We start from the raw sequence: 18,374 nt of genomic DNA on the forward strand, positions 1-18,374 counted from the left end.
TCTAAAGTAGCACAATTGAAGGAGTCACCGAAACAGCTTATGGAAATGATGATGGCAATGAAAGATAATACGAAGGCATCACTCAAAAGTGACTTGAGAAATCAGTTACAGAGAATGAGACATATATGACATGAAGAAACAATTAGATGAAGATACGAAGAGAAAAATTTTGAATCTGATGTTCCTAACAGTATGTCATTTGATGCATCCTTGCATCCACATGACTACCAGAATAACACCAGCCAGCAAAATCTTCGGTAGAGAATTGTGGCTACTCTTCGACATTGTGTTTGGTCACACAGAAGATTAAACTGACATACCAGAAGGCTGCCTATCCGAGTTAGGCAAAAAAGTCTCCAGAAGAGTCTGGAGTCATTTGGGTCTGGAGTCTGGGGTCTGGAGTTTGGAGTCTTTTGGGTCTAGAGTCTCTTGGGAAGGCCCTTATGTGGTGATCAAGAGATCGACGACGTAGTCTACAGGACACAGAGAGGACCCAGAGCAAAAATGAAAAATTAAAATATTGTACAAACTTTCAAGAGCAAATATATGATATCTATTGTATTAATTTCGTGAGATGTAAATTTTTTCTTACCTTTACTTGCTTATATTATGATTCATCTTCTTCTCACCAGACCTATTTTCTTCTTGTTGAGCGCCAGCTCATGTGAGCATTAAATTTTAATTTAAATTTTGTCTGCTAAATCTTTCCCTACTCTATCCTACGCCAAATCGTGAACTAAATCTTAAACTAAACAATGATATTCAACAATTAGATATTCCGTATTTTTAACACATTTAACTCTTTATATACCTTCCTTAGTCTGCCTCAGCACAATATTTCTTATTCCTTTGTCCTTGTTATATTTCACGTTCTACTCTGCATCTAGTCTTATCAATATTGTTGGTTTAGCATCTGTCATTTTATTCCATGTATGGTATTCTCGTCTGCTGTTCCGTTCTTCCTCTCTCCTGATTGTGAATTAGGTTATGTTATTTTCCCTACAGGTTGTTTTATTCTCTATAACAGGATTTACTTTTGTATTGTCGTTTACTAGACTTACTTGTGCCCATTTATTCTGTGAACTTCATTCAAATAGTGCATAAAATTTGTTTTCATGTACTCCCTGGTATTGGTATGTTTTCCTTTTCTTATCACTTTCTAACTTTCTTTGGACAATAACACCTTCTTCTTTATTTCATCAAACTTATACTCTTCAACTTCTATTCTTCATAGAAATTTTTAATTCTTCTTGATTATTCTTCGACCATAACTTATTTATTTTTCTTTATTTCATAAAAATTCTTTAAACTTTATACAATTTTTTTTTCTTATTGATCCCTTTCGTCTCCTAGTTACCCGACACTTTTCTTTTAAATCACATTCTTAATTCTATTAATACAAATCTTTTTACCAATCACAAATATAAATTTTGAATATAATTCAATACATGACATTTAATTAAACTTTTGTTTGAAATCCTCTTTCTCTGATTATTCTATCTGTTATACACTAATTTCAATTTATTTTGTTTTCTTTTTTAATTTCAAATGCCTCCTTCTCTTGTATTAGTTGATTTCTGTCAATTCTTACTACCTTGGTTAAACAACTTTATATCTATTTTTATAATTTTTTAAACTTGCCTTTCCCTTTATTATTTAAATTCCTTGCCACTACTATTCATTCTATTATAGGATCTATATATTACTGCAATAAAAAAAGAAGAGGATTAAAAAATTACATAAATATAAAGGTTGGTTATCTTTAAAAAAATCAAAATATTGGTCTATATCTTTTCCATATCTCGCATATATGTCTTAGATATTGCAACAAAACTTCCTAAATCTTCTTCTATACCACTCATTCCTAAATAGAAATGAAAAAAGAGGTGGCTAGGATTACGTGAATTACCCTGTACATAAAAAAGCTACAAACGACCTTATTGTACAAATTTTAATGGAAATTGGAATGCATTTAGCGCTGTATCTCCTCATCAGCACGAACTAAATAGGACGGTGAAATACGGATTTAAGTCAAACAAATATTCCTCTTCTAATTTTGATAAAGCATCATTTCCATCGCCTTTTCGTGTAATAAAGACTAACGACGCGAGTCTGCTTACAACGAATAGTTTATTTTCCAACTAATTACAAACAACGAGAGTCCAAATTACGTTAATTACACTACATTAAGTTCGCCATAGTCAAGCTCGGTATATTTTCATGTTTGTGTGTGAAACTTTTCCACTCAGGGGAACTATTTAGGGCCACATTGGCACACGGTGAAGCACAAAGCCGAACCAGTGGGCAGGAAGATTTGGTCATTGCAACCGTCACGGAAAACTTGCCATAACAAGAGAGAATAAATAAATAATAAATATGGGCAATTTAAATGTTTTATTCCATTTTTAGTAACTTTACAAATAATGTAATAACAACATAAATACAAAGTACTCTAGCAACCTATGATACAGCATGTTCAAAAAACACACATACAAATACAGAAGCAAGATTATCTTAGGTTATTTTTGCGGTATTGCTTAAAAATGAATTGTTAGACTCATTTTTAGGAGAAACGCATGAAATCAAAGCGCGAATACAAAAATCACTCTGTATACTTTATAATAGTACATGTCTAAAAACAAACATATATATCTACAAACAAATCCCAATGGGGAAACTATTATTTACAATATACAAAGACCTACACACTTAACTCGTTCCACGAACATATACAGGGTGTTGGAAAATGTGCAACAAGAAATATTTTACTGTAAACTGCTTGGCAAACTGCTATTTAGTAGTAATATAAGTAAAGCAAATTGCTCCTGCGGAATGGTGAATGACTATTGACCTGCGACTAGATTTTATATAACACCCTGTACCTTATTCGTATTAGAAGAACATTACATAAACCTAACGTATCTTGGTACAAGCGTATATGAATATAGTATAAATATAATAATGAATAAAGACTTTGACAGATAGAAATTAACGACAATTGAAAAATTGTCATTCTGGTGATGTTTAATTAATAGTTAGTGTTAAATTAAATTGAACACCATGCCGAATACACCCTATTGTTGTTAATGGAGTGCTAGAAGTGACGTCACGCTAGTGGGTAGCCCCAGTTATCTTCAGTGATTCCCTAACATTTAATTTATTCTATTGGTTAGTGCAGAAAGAAGTCGCGTTATACTTAAAACTTAAAACTAACAGTTTTACCTACTTAAATTATGTCAATCACGTCACGCTGATATATCTACTGTTTGTCTGTCTAAATGACGCCACTCCTAACACTATATTATTATTAAAATGATGGTCTTTACTAAACAGATCACATTGTATAGTTTTAATACATAGAACGGCTTATTCTTTGTAGTATATAAAAATGGGAAGGGATGCCCACTTATTAGTGATGTTACAACTAGTCTTCTGTTTTTTGTTGAGTAAAATTTTCTAGTTGCATTATGGAATTGTATTAGAGAAGGAAAGAAGATATATATTTAAAAGGTCATGATGCCTGTGCCAATAGAAAGGAGTGATAATAAATAAGGCTGTTAGTGAGAGCAGCAATTCAATGCCGTGCCAAGGTCAGTCGAGACATGCGTGAACAGCTGCCTCAAAATGCTTTTCACGTTCATGTCACGCTAGTATACTGTTGCTTTGTTATCTGCGGATGTTGCGTAATTATCCGTTGGTTTTTATGGTGGTTACTGCAGACAATTTAATTTGTTGCTTATATCGCTCGGCTCAGTTCTGACAGTCCTAATAATAAATAGAATTTAAGCTTTTCGACACGTTTTATTTTTATATGGGATAAAAAAGTTTCCAAAAAATATACGGCGTAGTTAATGCTTATGTATTTAAAATATATTTCACAAAAAAAATATGAAATCAAACTAATTTGCATTTCTTTCCTTGCCTAAAGATACTACGAATTAAATTTTTGGGTTTTTGGTCCTCCTTTGTCAACAAAATTCAGAGAAAGAAGAATTTCATAAAAAATAAATCAAGCTGTTTGTTATATAAGGAACAGTTTTTGATCTTATTGAAAGTGTATTTTATGGACATGGACTTAAAAAACTTTGAAAATTTTACGCAATTTGGTTATTTGTATAAATAATAATACATGTATCAAATTGTGTGTTATCTCTTTTGATAATTTTCAGTTGATGGTATGGGATATTCTCCTTTCTCTCTAATTTTGCTTAATCTTCGTGGACTTAGGAGTAAATGATGTCATATACAGAGCGAGGTAAATGATCTGCGATGAAGGCTTGGATTTTTTCTTTCCTCGAGACAGGGGTGTACTTCTTCAGGGGGAAGGTTCGAATCACAGCATCGTTTAGGGCTTTCAGCACCGGAGACAAGTCACATTCCTGTAACAAAAAGAAAAGACAAATACAGGATGATTCATTAACAATGGGAAAATCGAAAGCTGAAGATACTACACGTGAAATGGTGACCATTGGCGCAAACATGCCTTATCCGAAAGTTGATAATTTCGGAAATACAGGGTGTTCAAAGTTAAAATTTTAAATCGTTTTTTTGCGATTATTCTGAAAATATGTAGGTTAGGAACTTGAAAATTTGTGAAACTATATTTTTTTATGCGACGAATGAGGCGCGTGTTGTAAATTCAGCGTTGCTCATAGAGGGCGCCACATACGACCAATTTTACCGAAAATTTAGTTAATAACTTTTTACCCTGTATGTCTAACATGAAACTTGATTCAAAACCTGAAAGAGCAATCATTTTTCCATTAATTATGTACTCTTGTTTCATTTCGGTATCTCGATTCGTTTTCGAGAAAAATCGATTTAACGAACACTATATTTTGATAATACGAGAAATTAAAAGCGAAACAAACCAAGTGTTTCTTCGTGTTATTACAACAATTAACAATAAAACAAATGAAATCGTAATAATGATTTAAAGTCGGTGTTCCAAGAATCCACCGTTGACATTTACACACTTTACACAACAGTTTCTGAGAGATCTTCGAGTTTGAAACAACATATTGGGATTCCGTTTGACTTCGTTGGCAGCGATTTGTATTCTTTGCCACAACTTTTCAAACGAACCAATAGATTCTTCCAAGTAGAAAAATGAAGAGGATTTAAGTCCGGATTTCTGGGTGGCCAAGAAAAAATGCTTCCACGGCTTGAAGAAGTTCCACTTTATTTAAGAAGAGACATGTGGTTTATGCACGACGGAGCTCCACTGCAGTTTTCTTGGCCAGTACGTGCATACTTAGATGCAGTTTTTCCAAATCGCTGGATTGGCCATGTAATCATTTTTGCTTGGCCATCCAGAAGTCCGGACTTCAATCCTCTTGATTTTTCTATTTGGTCTCGAATGAAAGATATAGTTTACAAATAATCTATTGGTTCGCGTGAAGAGTTGTGGCAATATTGCAATAGGGTTGACTGTTTCACTCCTTTATAAAATACGCCAATGATCGAACAAATATTGAAAAGTTGTCTCTTTATTAGTAGGATGCTCATTCCAAGTTTCGTGTCTCTAACATTCCTCATGTTAAAGAAGAAAAATTAAATGTGAATTTCAATCCCCTCCTTTAAGAGGGTATATCGCCTCAGGGGTGCAACTTTCATATAAGGTATTTTTACTTCAATCCTCTTATTTTTGGCTCTACATTCACTGGTACCATTTTTGCTGCTTCATTTAAAAACATCCTGTATATTCTTTTATAAAAAAAGATATACCATAGAATGTGACAGTGAATGATATTGACATGAAGACGGGAAAGGGGTATTGTTAACTGGATCTGGGTTTATGTCCTTTTTAAAATTTAAAAAACCTCAAAGGATATAGTACAAATTTACAGATCTTTCACGTATATGTTTTCGTTTATATTGCTGATATAAAGTTTTGCACATAATTGGAAACATGTTTGATGTTTTGAAGTGGGATCAAAGATAATAATTTGAACCGATCCAAAGGCCGAAGGTTCTCGATATTCCCTCTCTAAACCATTTTACGTTCGTTATCAAGAAAAATACCAGATGAATATATTTTTATAAATCCACAGTGAAAACAAGGACAGCAGCTCTTGTTAGCTGCTGTGTTTTTCAGTTTATTTTTGATATAAGTTACATGAAGAAAATTGCAATTATATTTCCAATAATAGCTCTCTATTTGACAGCTATTTTTAAAAGCAGTATTAACTACAACTGAGATCCTACTACATTTTAATGTTTTTAAATAATATGAATGATCTACGATGTGTGCTGTTTTTTGGTTAAATATTTTTCACATAATCTAAATTAAATTTCTCAACAACTACAATATTTATATTAAATTTTCAGAAAGTTTTACATTAATAGTTCATGTAGTAAGAGCAGTAGGAAAAGTTAACGTTAATAAACGGCCTGCAGGCGGGGAAAGGAGCGCCGGGCCCGCACATGCGCGTGAATGCCGCCCTCGTCGCGCGCGAGGTTTTTGACTTGAATGTTTCATATTCGGTTAAAATAAAAAAATTGTCGAAATTACCTTCATGACAAAATAATCATGATTCGACTTCTTTGTTTATATCCCGATTTTTTTTAAGAAACGGTATTAATTTCGGGAATTTTGAAATATCACTTTTTTCTTGGGTTATCATTACTTTTTTCTTTTCGAAGAATTCTTTGAAAATTGGTATGCATTTTCGCACCTTTCCTGGATTTCATTGGTAATAATTCATCACTGTCGGTAGTAACCGCTTTTTTAATATCGAATGGAATGTTTTCATCGTCACTTTCATCGCCATTTACACTTAGGGACTTGTAAAAGTAAACTGTTCTTGTTGTATTTTATAAATTTCTTTGTAATCGCATGAAAATTTCCTAAAACTTTAGTAAATACCATTTGTTCCTAGATCGAAGGGTAAAAATAGATAATGAGGGTAGAACAATGTGAACAACCCTGCACTGGCAGCAATCCCGCCGCGTATACACATCTAAACGGAATACGGGCTTAAATCCTTGTACGTGACCGAGAGGACAATGCCGCGCGATTTTTAGAGCCCCCTGATTTGATCCGATTGTTCTCGTTCAAGGATTCGTGTCCCGTGACCGGAAAATTGTGTTAAGATGTGTTTGCCTCGGTATTCGCTATCGCTTGTTCCTCGGCGGTCTCTCTAATTTTTATGCAGCAATAAAGTAGGTCTTGAGCGCTGAACAGTCGAGATATAAGAGCGCAGCGGCCTAGCCGAGCGTCCATTGTCTGGGAAATTCATTAGCGTTGCTTGGGAAGTCGAGGCGAGTTTAATAAAGGTGACGGGTATTTTAAAACCATAAAAGTTGCGATGTCTTAATGCACGGGATAAGTTATACTTATTAGTTGGGAATCCTCTAATTAATTAAATTAAAAATAATTTTGAAACTAGAGTTTAAAAACATTTGAAACAATTTTTATCTCTGTAACAATTTACCGCAGAGGAACCATATTTGGTACATGATGTAGGTTTATTACTGGTCTTCTTTGACTGTGATTTAAAGTTAATTGAAGCACTACAAGGTGTTTATTGGGGATGACTCACCCCTAAAATTGTTCAGAACTTTTTTATTATTGAGCGAATTGAAAAATAATAATATTAATTCACAGCAGAATTTAATTTAAAAATTGTTTTACTCTTGTTAAATTTAAAAAAACTGGTTTTTAAGAAAAACCGTATTAACTGAAACAAGATTTTAACAGTGTTTATTAGAAAATAATCGAAAGGTCAGTAGTAGGCAATTAATCTATCTTTCAAACTTGTCAGTTAGTAATAAAATTATTTTATTTCAACAATTGCCTTTGATTGTTGTTTAAAAAATATTAATATTAGTAGTATTTTTATTATTTATTTGTGTTTTTTACTTAATACAATATTCGCTTATTTAAAAACTACCTATGTACTTGTTTTTTTTTTTTGTAGAATTGGGAGAGAAGTAAAGTAAAATTTATTTGGCCAATTGTCAAAGTTGAAAGATAAAGCATACTACTGACTTTTTGATTATTTTCTAATGGATACTGTTAAAATCTTCTGTCAGTTAATACGGTTTTTCTTGAAAATCATAAAGTTATTTAAATTTAACAAAAGTAAAAAGAAATTTAAAATTAAATTCGGCTGTGAATTAATATTTACTATTGCTCAATTTGGTCAATGAAAAAAAGTTCGGTACAATTTTAAGGGTGAGTCATCCCCAATGAACACCTTGTAGTGCTTCAATTAACTCTAAATCATAGTCAAAGAAAACCTGTAATAAACGTAATCATGTACCAAATTTGGTTCTTCTGCGGTAAAGTGTTGCAGAGATATTAATTTTTTAGTAGGTAAGTTTGGTTAAATTACAATATTTTAGACACCCTTGCTCTGTGTCGGTTCCTATGCGGGACACCCTGTATAAATGTTATCCTATGTGGACTATCGAATGTATTTTGCTAGCAGCCGAGTTAAATTACATTGAAAAATATCCAGAATGTTTTCATTGCCCATGTCAACAAAAATGAAATGAGACGCTCCATCATATCAGCCGAAGGAAATTGAAATGTCGTTTCGCAAAAGATATATCATTTTGGAAAAGAAAACTCGGGGGAAATGACATTTGGTTTGTATTTAGGGTCCAAAAATTCATTTTTTTTTCAAACAAATATGTAATTGCAAATATTCATATAAAAACTTCCGTATTATTTTCAATATTTCTTCTTCTATATCTCACCTTTAAGTGTATTATTAAAACATGAGTAATACGATTTTTTCATAAATACAAGCGATATTCTATGAGATGTTATAAAAACTTAAAATATTTACAAAATAAAGTTAAAATATTACGTTAAATATTAAAAATCTTATTATGTTGTTGCGTTGGCGGTGCCAACAACGGCCAGTAATAGCGGCTAGCTATTTACAACACACTCTGGACAAGGAAACGACCCTATCAGCTATCTACAATGTACCCCTTTAAAATATCACTGCCAAGCCAGGAAGTCACAATAAAACTAACGTTACGGGCCTTTCCTTACATTTTTCTCATTTAATGAACTCGAAGTTAAGCTCGCTTACCAAGCTTTATAAATAACAACTACAATGCATTCGCAGCTGTGCATAAAAAGCACACCTAACACCACCTAATCTTGTAGTTTTACTGATACGAGGCGTAACCCTATCCGGAGCAAAGTCTACGCTATGCAGAATACCAAAATACTAATTTGCAAACTGGCGCGGGAAGAAAATTACTGCCAGCTCTTTCTCGAGGTCCCGGGAGGGATCTTGAATTAAATAAAAACATTACTTCGCTTCTAAACTGTTAGTTAACTTTTAGAAGCACAGGCTTTAGAAATTACACATTATTATGTTACAGAAAAGGAAAAAACAGTGCAATGTATTCGAAAATAATTCGTAGAATTATTACAAATGAAATAAATTGTTGCAATGTAAAATTTAAATCATGGTGTTGCAGGTATTAATAATTAAAATTATAATCCAATTAAAGTTTGTAATATTCAGCTGACTTCATAAAACCATTTACTGGCAATGAACAGTTTTTAACATTGGAAACAATGTCGTAAATCTATAGGGAGTCCCAAAGAAGAATCAGTTTGAATTATATCTATAAGGTGTCCGAAAAAAGAGACATTTTTAATTCATTTATAAGTGAAGTAAAAATTGACTATTATAATGCTACGTGTAAGAAACACTTTTAACATTAGTGTAAAAAAAACTTGTAACACTAGTGTTAAAAATAAAATGCTATAAACTAATGAAAAAAATTAAAGGGTCGAAATGTTTCCATGATTTTTCACAGACTGTATTTAGGTGAAAAATGGTCGTATCGGGAATTAAAGAAAAGCATTTTGAAGCCCTAAGATTCTAGTTTTTAGATTTTTTCGAAATTTTTTAGAAGCTACGGTTACAATGTAATTCTAATAAATAGTGCGACAAAAAAATTTGCAAATTTCCTTTTTTTCCGAGTCCACGGACTTGGAAATTTTTTTTTCAGCTAAGCCATTGCATGGACCAGATAGCTTGTTTATTCAGCTACAATTTCCTTTTTTTTTTTTAATTTCGATACAACCATTTTTCATCGAAATGTCGAACTTTCAATCGAAAATCCTTTTGTCTTCAATCATCGATATCTCGGCAATAAATCGTCGAACAGAGAATTGAAGGGCAATTTCGAAAACTGGAATAAATTTATTATAACAAGCTACCGCAACTTTTCGGGAAATAATTTTTTTTCATCTTTTACACGAATTTTAAAAAACAGGAAAAAATGGTAATTTATTGTTTTTTAGAAAATTGACGGCTAAATTAGAAATATTTACGAAATGACTAATGTTAAGCATGACTTTTACATTTGATAATCCAGAAGAACCCTGTGAAGTTTCATCTCGATCTAGCGAACCGTTTCTTTGTTGCAAAACGTCAAACTTTTGAAAAAAATTAAACTGTCACGTTTTTTGAGATTAAACACCTCAGAATCATGATTAAAATGGAAAACAAAATTTTTTTGAAATTTTCTCACACTTTTACAGCAAATAACGTTTAAACTGATGGAAAAATTTTTTTCGAAATTTTTTAAGTTTTTTTTGTTTTTTTTAGAAATCTTCCGGATATTGAAGAAAACAAAATCCAATTGTTCCAGCACGATTCAGCTTTTTCTATGCCTATGGTTCTGTTCATCAACTTTTAATTAAATTAAAATTAAAGTTGATGACCCAAACCAGATTTCGACCCCCATTCATACCGTTTTTTGAGACAAATTTCTAATTAATTTTTGACCAGTATGTAATCAAAAAACATTTTTTTTTAAATTTTCATTATTAACAATCCTGTCAATCGAAAACCACTCGATCGATCGTTGCAAAATTTTTAGGGTAGAATTGACATGTTTTACTATTTGTTCAAAAAGTTTCATCAATATTTATAAATGTATAAAATTGCCGCAGTTATTGTAACATTATAGAAAATCATCAAATAAACAAAAAATAAAGAATAACTTTTTTGATTTAAGGCTTACTTTCAATGTTACAGGAAAAAATATGTCGAAAAACGGGTCATTTTTCGTTATTTTTGTATGTTTGTTGTTCCCATGAATTTAGCAATAGTTTTTTGCAATAAGCAAACTCGGATTCTTATTCTACATAATATTTGGGGTTTTTCTGTAAAACAAAATAGATGACTTCAAATACAAACGCCTCGAAATATTGTATGATATATTCGTTAAAAGTTATCATTCCGCAATATTCCCCACTCACAAAATAAAATGTCACTTTTAACACTTATATCATAAATAACTATTTTATTTGATCGAGTATTCCTCCCACACTGCAATAACGATCAGTCAGAGGACTTTATAATTTAGTTTGCCTAACCAGAAGTTTAATTTTATGCAAAAATATGAGATATAATTTATGTCTAAAGATCGAAATATTCAACTGATTTATGGTCTGTTGTTCGTCGGCGTCGTTGATGATTAGAAAGTAACTGTTAATTATCGTGTATTTGGGTTGTTTATTACATTGTTGCTTAGTCATTTGATGCAGTGCCCAAGCGTATTATAGACACTGTCAGTGTTATTCCTCGCCTTGAACGAAGACTGTAGAGAATAAAAACTTGCGGGTAATCGATCTGTATCCGCAATACCGTCTAGGGCAAAGCTGAAATACCAAACGGGAATAGGTGCTACAGAAAACACCGCAATATATCATTGTTCTCCGAGGATTCCTTGGATTAAATTGGAACGAACTTTACAATTCTCTCCCGTTCCCGCCCCCAAACAAATTTTATAAACCGAGGCCTGTCTTTCTTGAATAATTGGGTGCAAACAAAGGGAAGCATTAACCTATTTGTTGCGAGAGGGATTTTGGAAATTAATCGGGCACTTAAAAGGAAAACGAAACTTGGGGCACAGGTGCGGCAGGCGGATCGATTAGTTGGTAGAGGTTTCTGAATAATAATTTCATATACCTACTTAAACTAATACGTTCATCGAGACCTTCCCTCGGGCTTAGATTGAGATGGTTTTGGTAACTGTAAGCTTTCAATAGTTACTGGCAGTAATAAACTGAAATAACAATTTACTTGAAAAAAAAGGCGACCGGTGTCGTTGTTTATAGAGTTTACATTTTCAGACGTCAATAAAAGACCAGGAATGATCTGATTAGAAAAATAGTGCTTCTGAAAGATGCAGCTCCATTTTCGACTGCGGAACTAAATCGAAGATTGGTAGTACCAGGAATTAAATCAACTTTTAAAAGGATCAAGAAGTGGAGAGTCGAAAGTTTTTCTATAAAAAACAAAGCTTGATGGCGGTACTACTACACAGTGGCGACTCGTCGTATGAAGCACCTCACTGTAAAATTTAGCTATCACACCATATATTTTAATACCTAATACTTTACTATTAACTTAAATAAACAGTTAGGTAAACTAATTTCCAATTACTCATTACATTTATCAAAAATCAAATTACTAGTATAAAATAATTGTTTGAATATTGAATATATTAAAGAAACGAAGAAAAACATAAAAATATTTTTAATTAATTGAAAAATATTACTGGACTACCAAAACGGGGCAAAAGATGCGACGAATTAGAAATATTTTCGAAATATATTTCCCCTTAATTAAGTACCTACTCATTTTGGGAATTTACATGATTTAATTTCTTTTTGCTTTAACAGTTTCCTCAAAATTTCGTAATTTAGATGTTCAAATAACGATAGAAATATTATACAAGGAATTTAAAACGGTATTTTCGGAAACAAACAAATTATTTTACCCAGTTTTAACAATTCCTGCAACAAGTGTCTCGATAGAAAGAAATTTTTTGTGTCTTAAGCACATTAAGACTTAGAAATACAATGATACAAAAGCGCTTAAACAACTTATCAGTGGTGACGACCTAAAAAGAATTATTGCAAAGTCTTAGTGCCGATCCTCAACGTTATGATGATATTATTAAGTAAATTTGTAAATTTAAAAGTCGGACGACCTGTTTTATAAAAACATTCACTATGTTCTAAAAATATTTTGTTAAAAATGGAGGCAAGCGTAAAGCTGGTGGCGACCTTATGAAAATTTGTTTTTATATTTTTTCATATTTTTTAATTATTAGGTAAATATGCCACTTGTTTTTTTTTCTGTTATTTAATTTTATTGTAAATACAATTTTTTAAGTTCTCATATTATTATCACTTATAATCTCCCTAGTGCTTGAATTATTTCCGGAAATTTTTTCGAAGGAACGGATTTTTTGAAAATTTCACAGACGAGGGAAATTTTCTAGAAAAATGCGTGATTGAGGAAAAAACATTAATTCAAGGACGTGGGGGATTGGGTAAGAAAATTTTACAACAAAAACTTATTTTAAAAATTTGACATGTTTAATTTTTAAACATATTTCGCCAAAATAAAGTTGGCTTGATAGGTAGACATTTTTTGTGGCGCATGACATATTTTTTTCTTCTTAAACGTCACATAATTTAATCGCATATCAAGCGTTTTTTAATTCAAATATGGCTCGTTTTGATAATGAAACTTCCGAAAACATAAAACAACACGTTCATTTCACTTTAGTAATAAATGGGACATTTAATTTTTGATTTTAAATATTTATCTTTGCAACACAATTCACTTAGTATTACTAAAATAGAAGGAAAGTAAGTTTTTTTAGAAAAATGATGTCTATGGCAGTTTATCAATGATTCTTATAAAAACATAAAAAACAGCACATTACATTCACTTTAGTAATAAAAAAGGCATTTAATTTTTGAATTCAGATATTTATGTTTGCAGTATAATTCACTTAGTATTACTAAAATAGAAGGAAAGTAAGTTTTTGTGGAAAACCGATGTCTATGGCAATATATTAATGATTCTTAAAAAATCATAACTGCAATCAAGTAGGCTTAGGCTTGTGATGTCAAAATCGTCTTCGCTATACGTCACGTTGACAGTCATTTTCTCTAGCTTCTAATTGTTTACAATTAAATCATGGCAGTGAACAAAAAAAAATAATAATTTAAAACCTTATAGTATATGTAATTCTTGCACCAAAATAGGCGACATTCTTATGTCTCATAAAAATTTAAAGTATTTGTCATATTTACTGAAATAAAATGGAATCAGTCCGCATCAGAAAACCTTTTCGCAGCTATTCAAAAGATTTTGGAGGGAGATATCCCATCTTTTTTACGTAAAACCAGAGCTCAGCAGAACAAAATTTCATTTTATGGAAACACAGACATCTGATGGAAATGAAAAATAAAGGTAATAGTTACTCGTTACTCTCCGTTGCGAAGAGAAGAGTTCCAGCCAGAATTTCAAAAACATTTAGCGTTAATAAAAGAAATCTCGGAACAAACATTTGGTAAATAATTATTATTTGTATCTATTTATTATTTTAAATTAAATAAAAACATTACAAAGCAAAATTCTGGATAGGTACTGATTTTTGAACCATATGATAGCTGTCAAAAAAAAATTTCCACTCATTAATTTTGTTTGCCTAGCTTGGCAGGAGGAAAAAAATTTCCGAAAAATTTGAAGGTTGCCATGGGCAACTGTCGAAATTACGGTATGTAATTGGTTTAAAATGACAGGTGTAAAATTTTCAATAAAATAATTTTTTAATTTACCGTTATAGTAGTTCTATTGGCGAAGATCTCCAAAAAAAATAACGTAGAAATTTATTCCTATTTATTATTTGAGAGCGGATTAATAAAATATCCAAATAGTTCCGTATTATTTTTTATAAAGTCTGAATGAAAATCCTTCTCGTGAACATGAGTTTTTCTATAATATTGTAAATGCAACTGCAAAATTTCCAGATGTATTTAGTCGTTTGACCTTGCAAATTTAAAAATTTTTGCTTGCAGCGCTTTTTCTTTTCTTTCTTTCTTCCCCACCTAGTAAAAAAGCCACGAGCCTTACCTATTCACAATGTCACGATCACATAAAAATAAATGACATTAATGTTTTATCCGGTCCAAATATTTTTTCCCAAAATATTGTTTATTTGAGGCTTGTTAGTTAACTTTTTACGATTTTTCGGTATTTTCAGTCCTTTAAAGCGATTTACACAAATCTTGTGAGGGCTGGCGTAAAACTAACCTTAGTCTAGTCTCTAAGTCAGCCTTTTTATTTTGTATGTTTTTAGATTTTACAGAAAAGTGCTATCCGATATTATCTCGCTAAACCATTACTCGCAAGCGCAGAAAATATTCAGTGTTCTTTATTTCAAACAACGCCCGTGGAAACCAATTCATTTCCAGTTTTAATTACAGGTTTTACGATTCAACATATTTCCGGGGTCCGGACAAAAACTTCCGTCAGCAGACGTGTTATAATATCCAATAATTCACGTAGGTGTCAAATATTTCGACCGGAACATTGCTCTGACACTAATTGGAATATCCCACAGTCCGATCCGGTTAGGAATTTCACATATTTCAGGTGGTAACAAGGTTATTACACGTTTTAATACCTATGGAGCTGTCCCACCTGGAAATTCTACAATCTACTTTCTTCGACATAGACATTTCTTAGTGGTCATAATTCATCAAAATAACCAGATATACTGACATTGTTAATTTTTCCTTCTAATGAAACATACTCTTCGACTGGGGACAAAACAACAAAAGTGATAACAGCGTATTTAAACGGTTAATTTTTCTTCCCCTTTCATTTAAGTTAAAAGTCTCTGATTGTTCCCTTCTAGGTAGACATCGCCGTTCTAATTACCATTTGCCAAGCCCTATCGAAGCTGCTACGAGGGTCCCTCTTTGACGTGGAAGTGGAAGGTCAAAGGGAGATAATCGCCCTGGCTGATAGCCCTTGGTTGGAATAATGGAATAATAGGTCAAAGCTAAATAATCAAATTAGGAGATAATTGTGACATGATAAGGGTTTTTGAAACGTAGGAAAGTTTATTCCGAAGAGTTTCAATTACTGTCAAAAGGAAAGAGGAGAGTCTTGTCTAATATTCACATGTTCTCCATATACTTATACAGGGTGGGCCACCAGTAACGCCTCGGTCGCTAGTGACCAAACGGCAAATGTTACAGAAACCTGTTTAGGTGGGTATGTGTAGGTTGATTACGGCTACATTTTAAAAATATTTTGAGATATACAGGGTGTCCAGGAAAAGCATACCATATCAAAGTTATGTTTTTTAAATGGAAACACCCTGTATTTTACTGCATTTTTGAAAGCACCGTAAAAAATAGATGAACTTTATTAAAGGTTCTGCATACCTAGAACTTACAGTTTGTGAGATATTTCAATTTAAGTGAAAATGCAGGCATAGCGTAGAAATTTAATATTAGCAATAAAAAAATAATTTTAAGGAAGCAGCTTTGGAGGTATTGGTATTGGAGATATTTGTGCCGTTTCGTTTTTTATCGATTTTTTTTGTAAGATGTATCCACGTGTCTACTGAATTGGTTTAGGTTATTCTTGATGACGTCTCTTTAAATATATTGAGAAAAATGAGGATGCAATTAGATGGCGCATCTGCAAATTTTTCATATTCAGTGAGAAAATATTTATATCGAAAATTTAGTAATAAATGGATAAGTAGGAATGGTACATGTCAGTGGCCACGTAGGTGTACAGGCCTCACCGAAATTGACTTCTTTGTTGCGAGCTATATAAAAAATCTTGTATACAATATTCCACCTATTACTTGCGATGATATTGGAGAGAACGATTAGAGATGCATTTACGTGAGAACATCATTTGAAGATAGAAAAGATGCTGTATTCAGGAGAATGGCTATCAATTTGAACATCAATTAAAATTTTTCTTTGTTATTTCTAAAAGTAAAAGTTCCTTTTATCATTATCATGAAAATATTCAAAAAAGTTTTCTAATAAAAAATATTATTTTATAAGCCGAATAATTATAAAAAGTTATTAATTTTGTATAAATATGTTTGTAGTAAGTAACTGAATTATTTATGAACATGAAAAATATTTATTAAAGAAAATTTTACTTTTAGAAGAAACAAAGAAAAATTTTAATAGATGTTCGAATTGATAACCATTCTCTTGAATACAGCATCTTATTCTATCTTCAAATGATATTCTCACATTCCTTAGAATATTTGGGGTGATTGTGGCAAATGCATATCTAATCCTTTCCTTCATATCATCGCAAGTAGTAGGTGGAACACTGTGTACAAGATATATTTTTATACAGCCCGAAACAAAGAAGTCCATTACGAGAGGTTTGGACACCTGTGGTAGCCACTGACATGGACCATTCTTACCTACTCATTTATTACTTAATTATCGATTTATATAATTTCTCACTGAATATGAAAAATGTGCAGGTGCGCCATCTATTTGCATTCACAATTTTCTCCTTATATTTAAAGAGACGTCATCAAGAAGAACCCAAACCAATTCAGTAAAGACCTCGATAGAGACACGTGGATACATCTTACAAAAAAAATCGATAAAAAACGAAACGGCACAAATATCTCCAATACCGTTAGAGATAGGTATAGGGAACCTATACACAGTTTGAAAGAGTTTTAAATTTCCCAACTCCCAAAGTAAAAATATACTGGGTGTTCCATTTAAAATAACCAAGTTATTGCTGTTTAAAGTTGAGAGAAGTATTCAGCAGTTTTTTGAACACCCTGTATAATACTAAGTGACGACAAATATAACAATTTATAACTTCAAGGATCTAAAATAGACCCTCCAAAGCTGCTTCCTTAAAATTATTTTTTTATTGCTAATATTAAATTTCTACGCTATGCCTGCATTTTCACTAAAATTGAAATATCTCACAAACTGTAAGTCCTAGGTATGCAGAACCTTTAATAAAGTTCACCTATTTTTTTACGGTGCTTTCAAAAATGCAGTAAAATACAGGGTGTTCCATTTAAAAAAACATAACTTTGATATGGTACGCTTTTCCTGGACACCCTGTATATCTCAAAATATTTTTAAAATGTAGTCGTAATCAACCTACACATACCCACCTAAACAGGTTTCTGTAACATTTGCCGTTTGGTCACTAGCGACCGACGCGTTACTGGTGGCCCACCATGTATATTTATAATCTTTTTTACAAAAAACAACACGCACGTTTCTGCATAATGGCGAATCCAGTACAGTCAGAGGTCATTCGAAGATTTTAGATGAATTTAACTTTAAAATGAGTATACAGTCTCGAATTTACCTAAAGAATGTCCCTTTTTCAACGACTATTTTACTAACCAATGATTGTTAAGTAAAAGTTAAATACACAGTGAAAACAAAAATTAACTTTGCTTATGGAAAACTTCACATTTTGAAATTTTTATGACGCCCTGTATATTCTATTACATATTTGATTACAGCACATAGCTTCCCAAGATAAGAAAAACAT

The 18,374-nt window shown here is 32.0% G+C and overlaps 1 protein-coding gene across 3 annotated transcripts in view; it reads right to left on the minus strand.

Annotated features, from left to right (window-relative positions):
- Positions 1 to 3,818: 3,818 nt before the first annotated feature.
- LOC108906631 (D-beta-hydroxybutyrate dehydrogenase, mitochondrial) overlaps positions 3,819 to 18,374 on the minus strand; it is an 82,170-nt gene continuing 67,614 nt past the window's right edge. For all 3 annotated transcript variants that reach the window (XM_023455047.1, XM_023455045.1, XM_023455046.1), the window contains one exon: positions 3,819 to 4,379. In XM_023455047.1, the coding sequence (XP_023310815.1) occupies positions 4,224 to 4,379 (156 nt within the window). In that variant the 3' untranslated portion in view covers positions 3,819 to 4,223. The remainder of the gene's footprint in view (positions 4,380 to 18,374) is intronic.

The sequence above is a fragment of the Anoplophora glabripennis genome, unplaced genomic scaffold, assembly GCF_000390285.2.
Source record: "Anoplophora glabripennis isolate ALB-LARVAE unplaced genomic scaffold, Agla_2.0 scaffold247, whole genome shotgun sequence".
Classification (NCBI taxonomy): Eukaryota; Metazoa; Arthropoda; class Insecta; order Coleoptera; family Cerambycidae; genus Anoplophora; species Anoplophora glabripennis.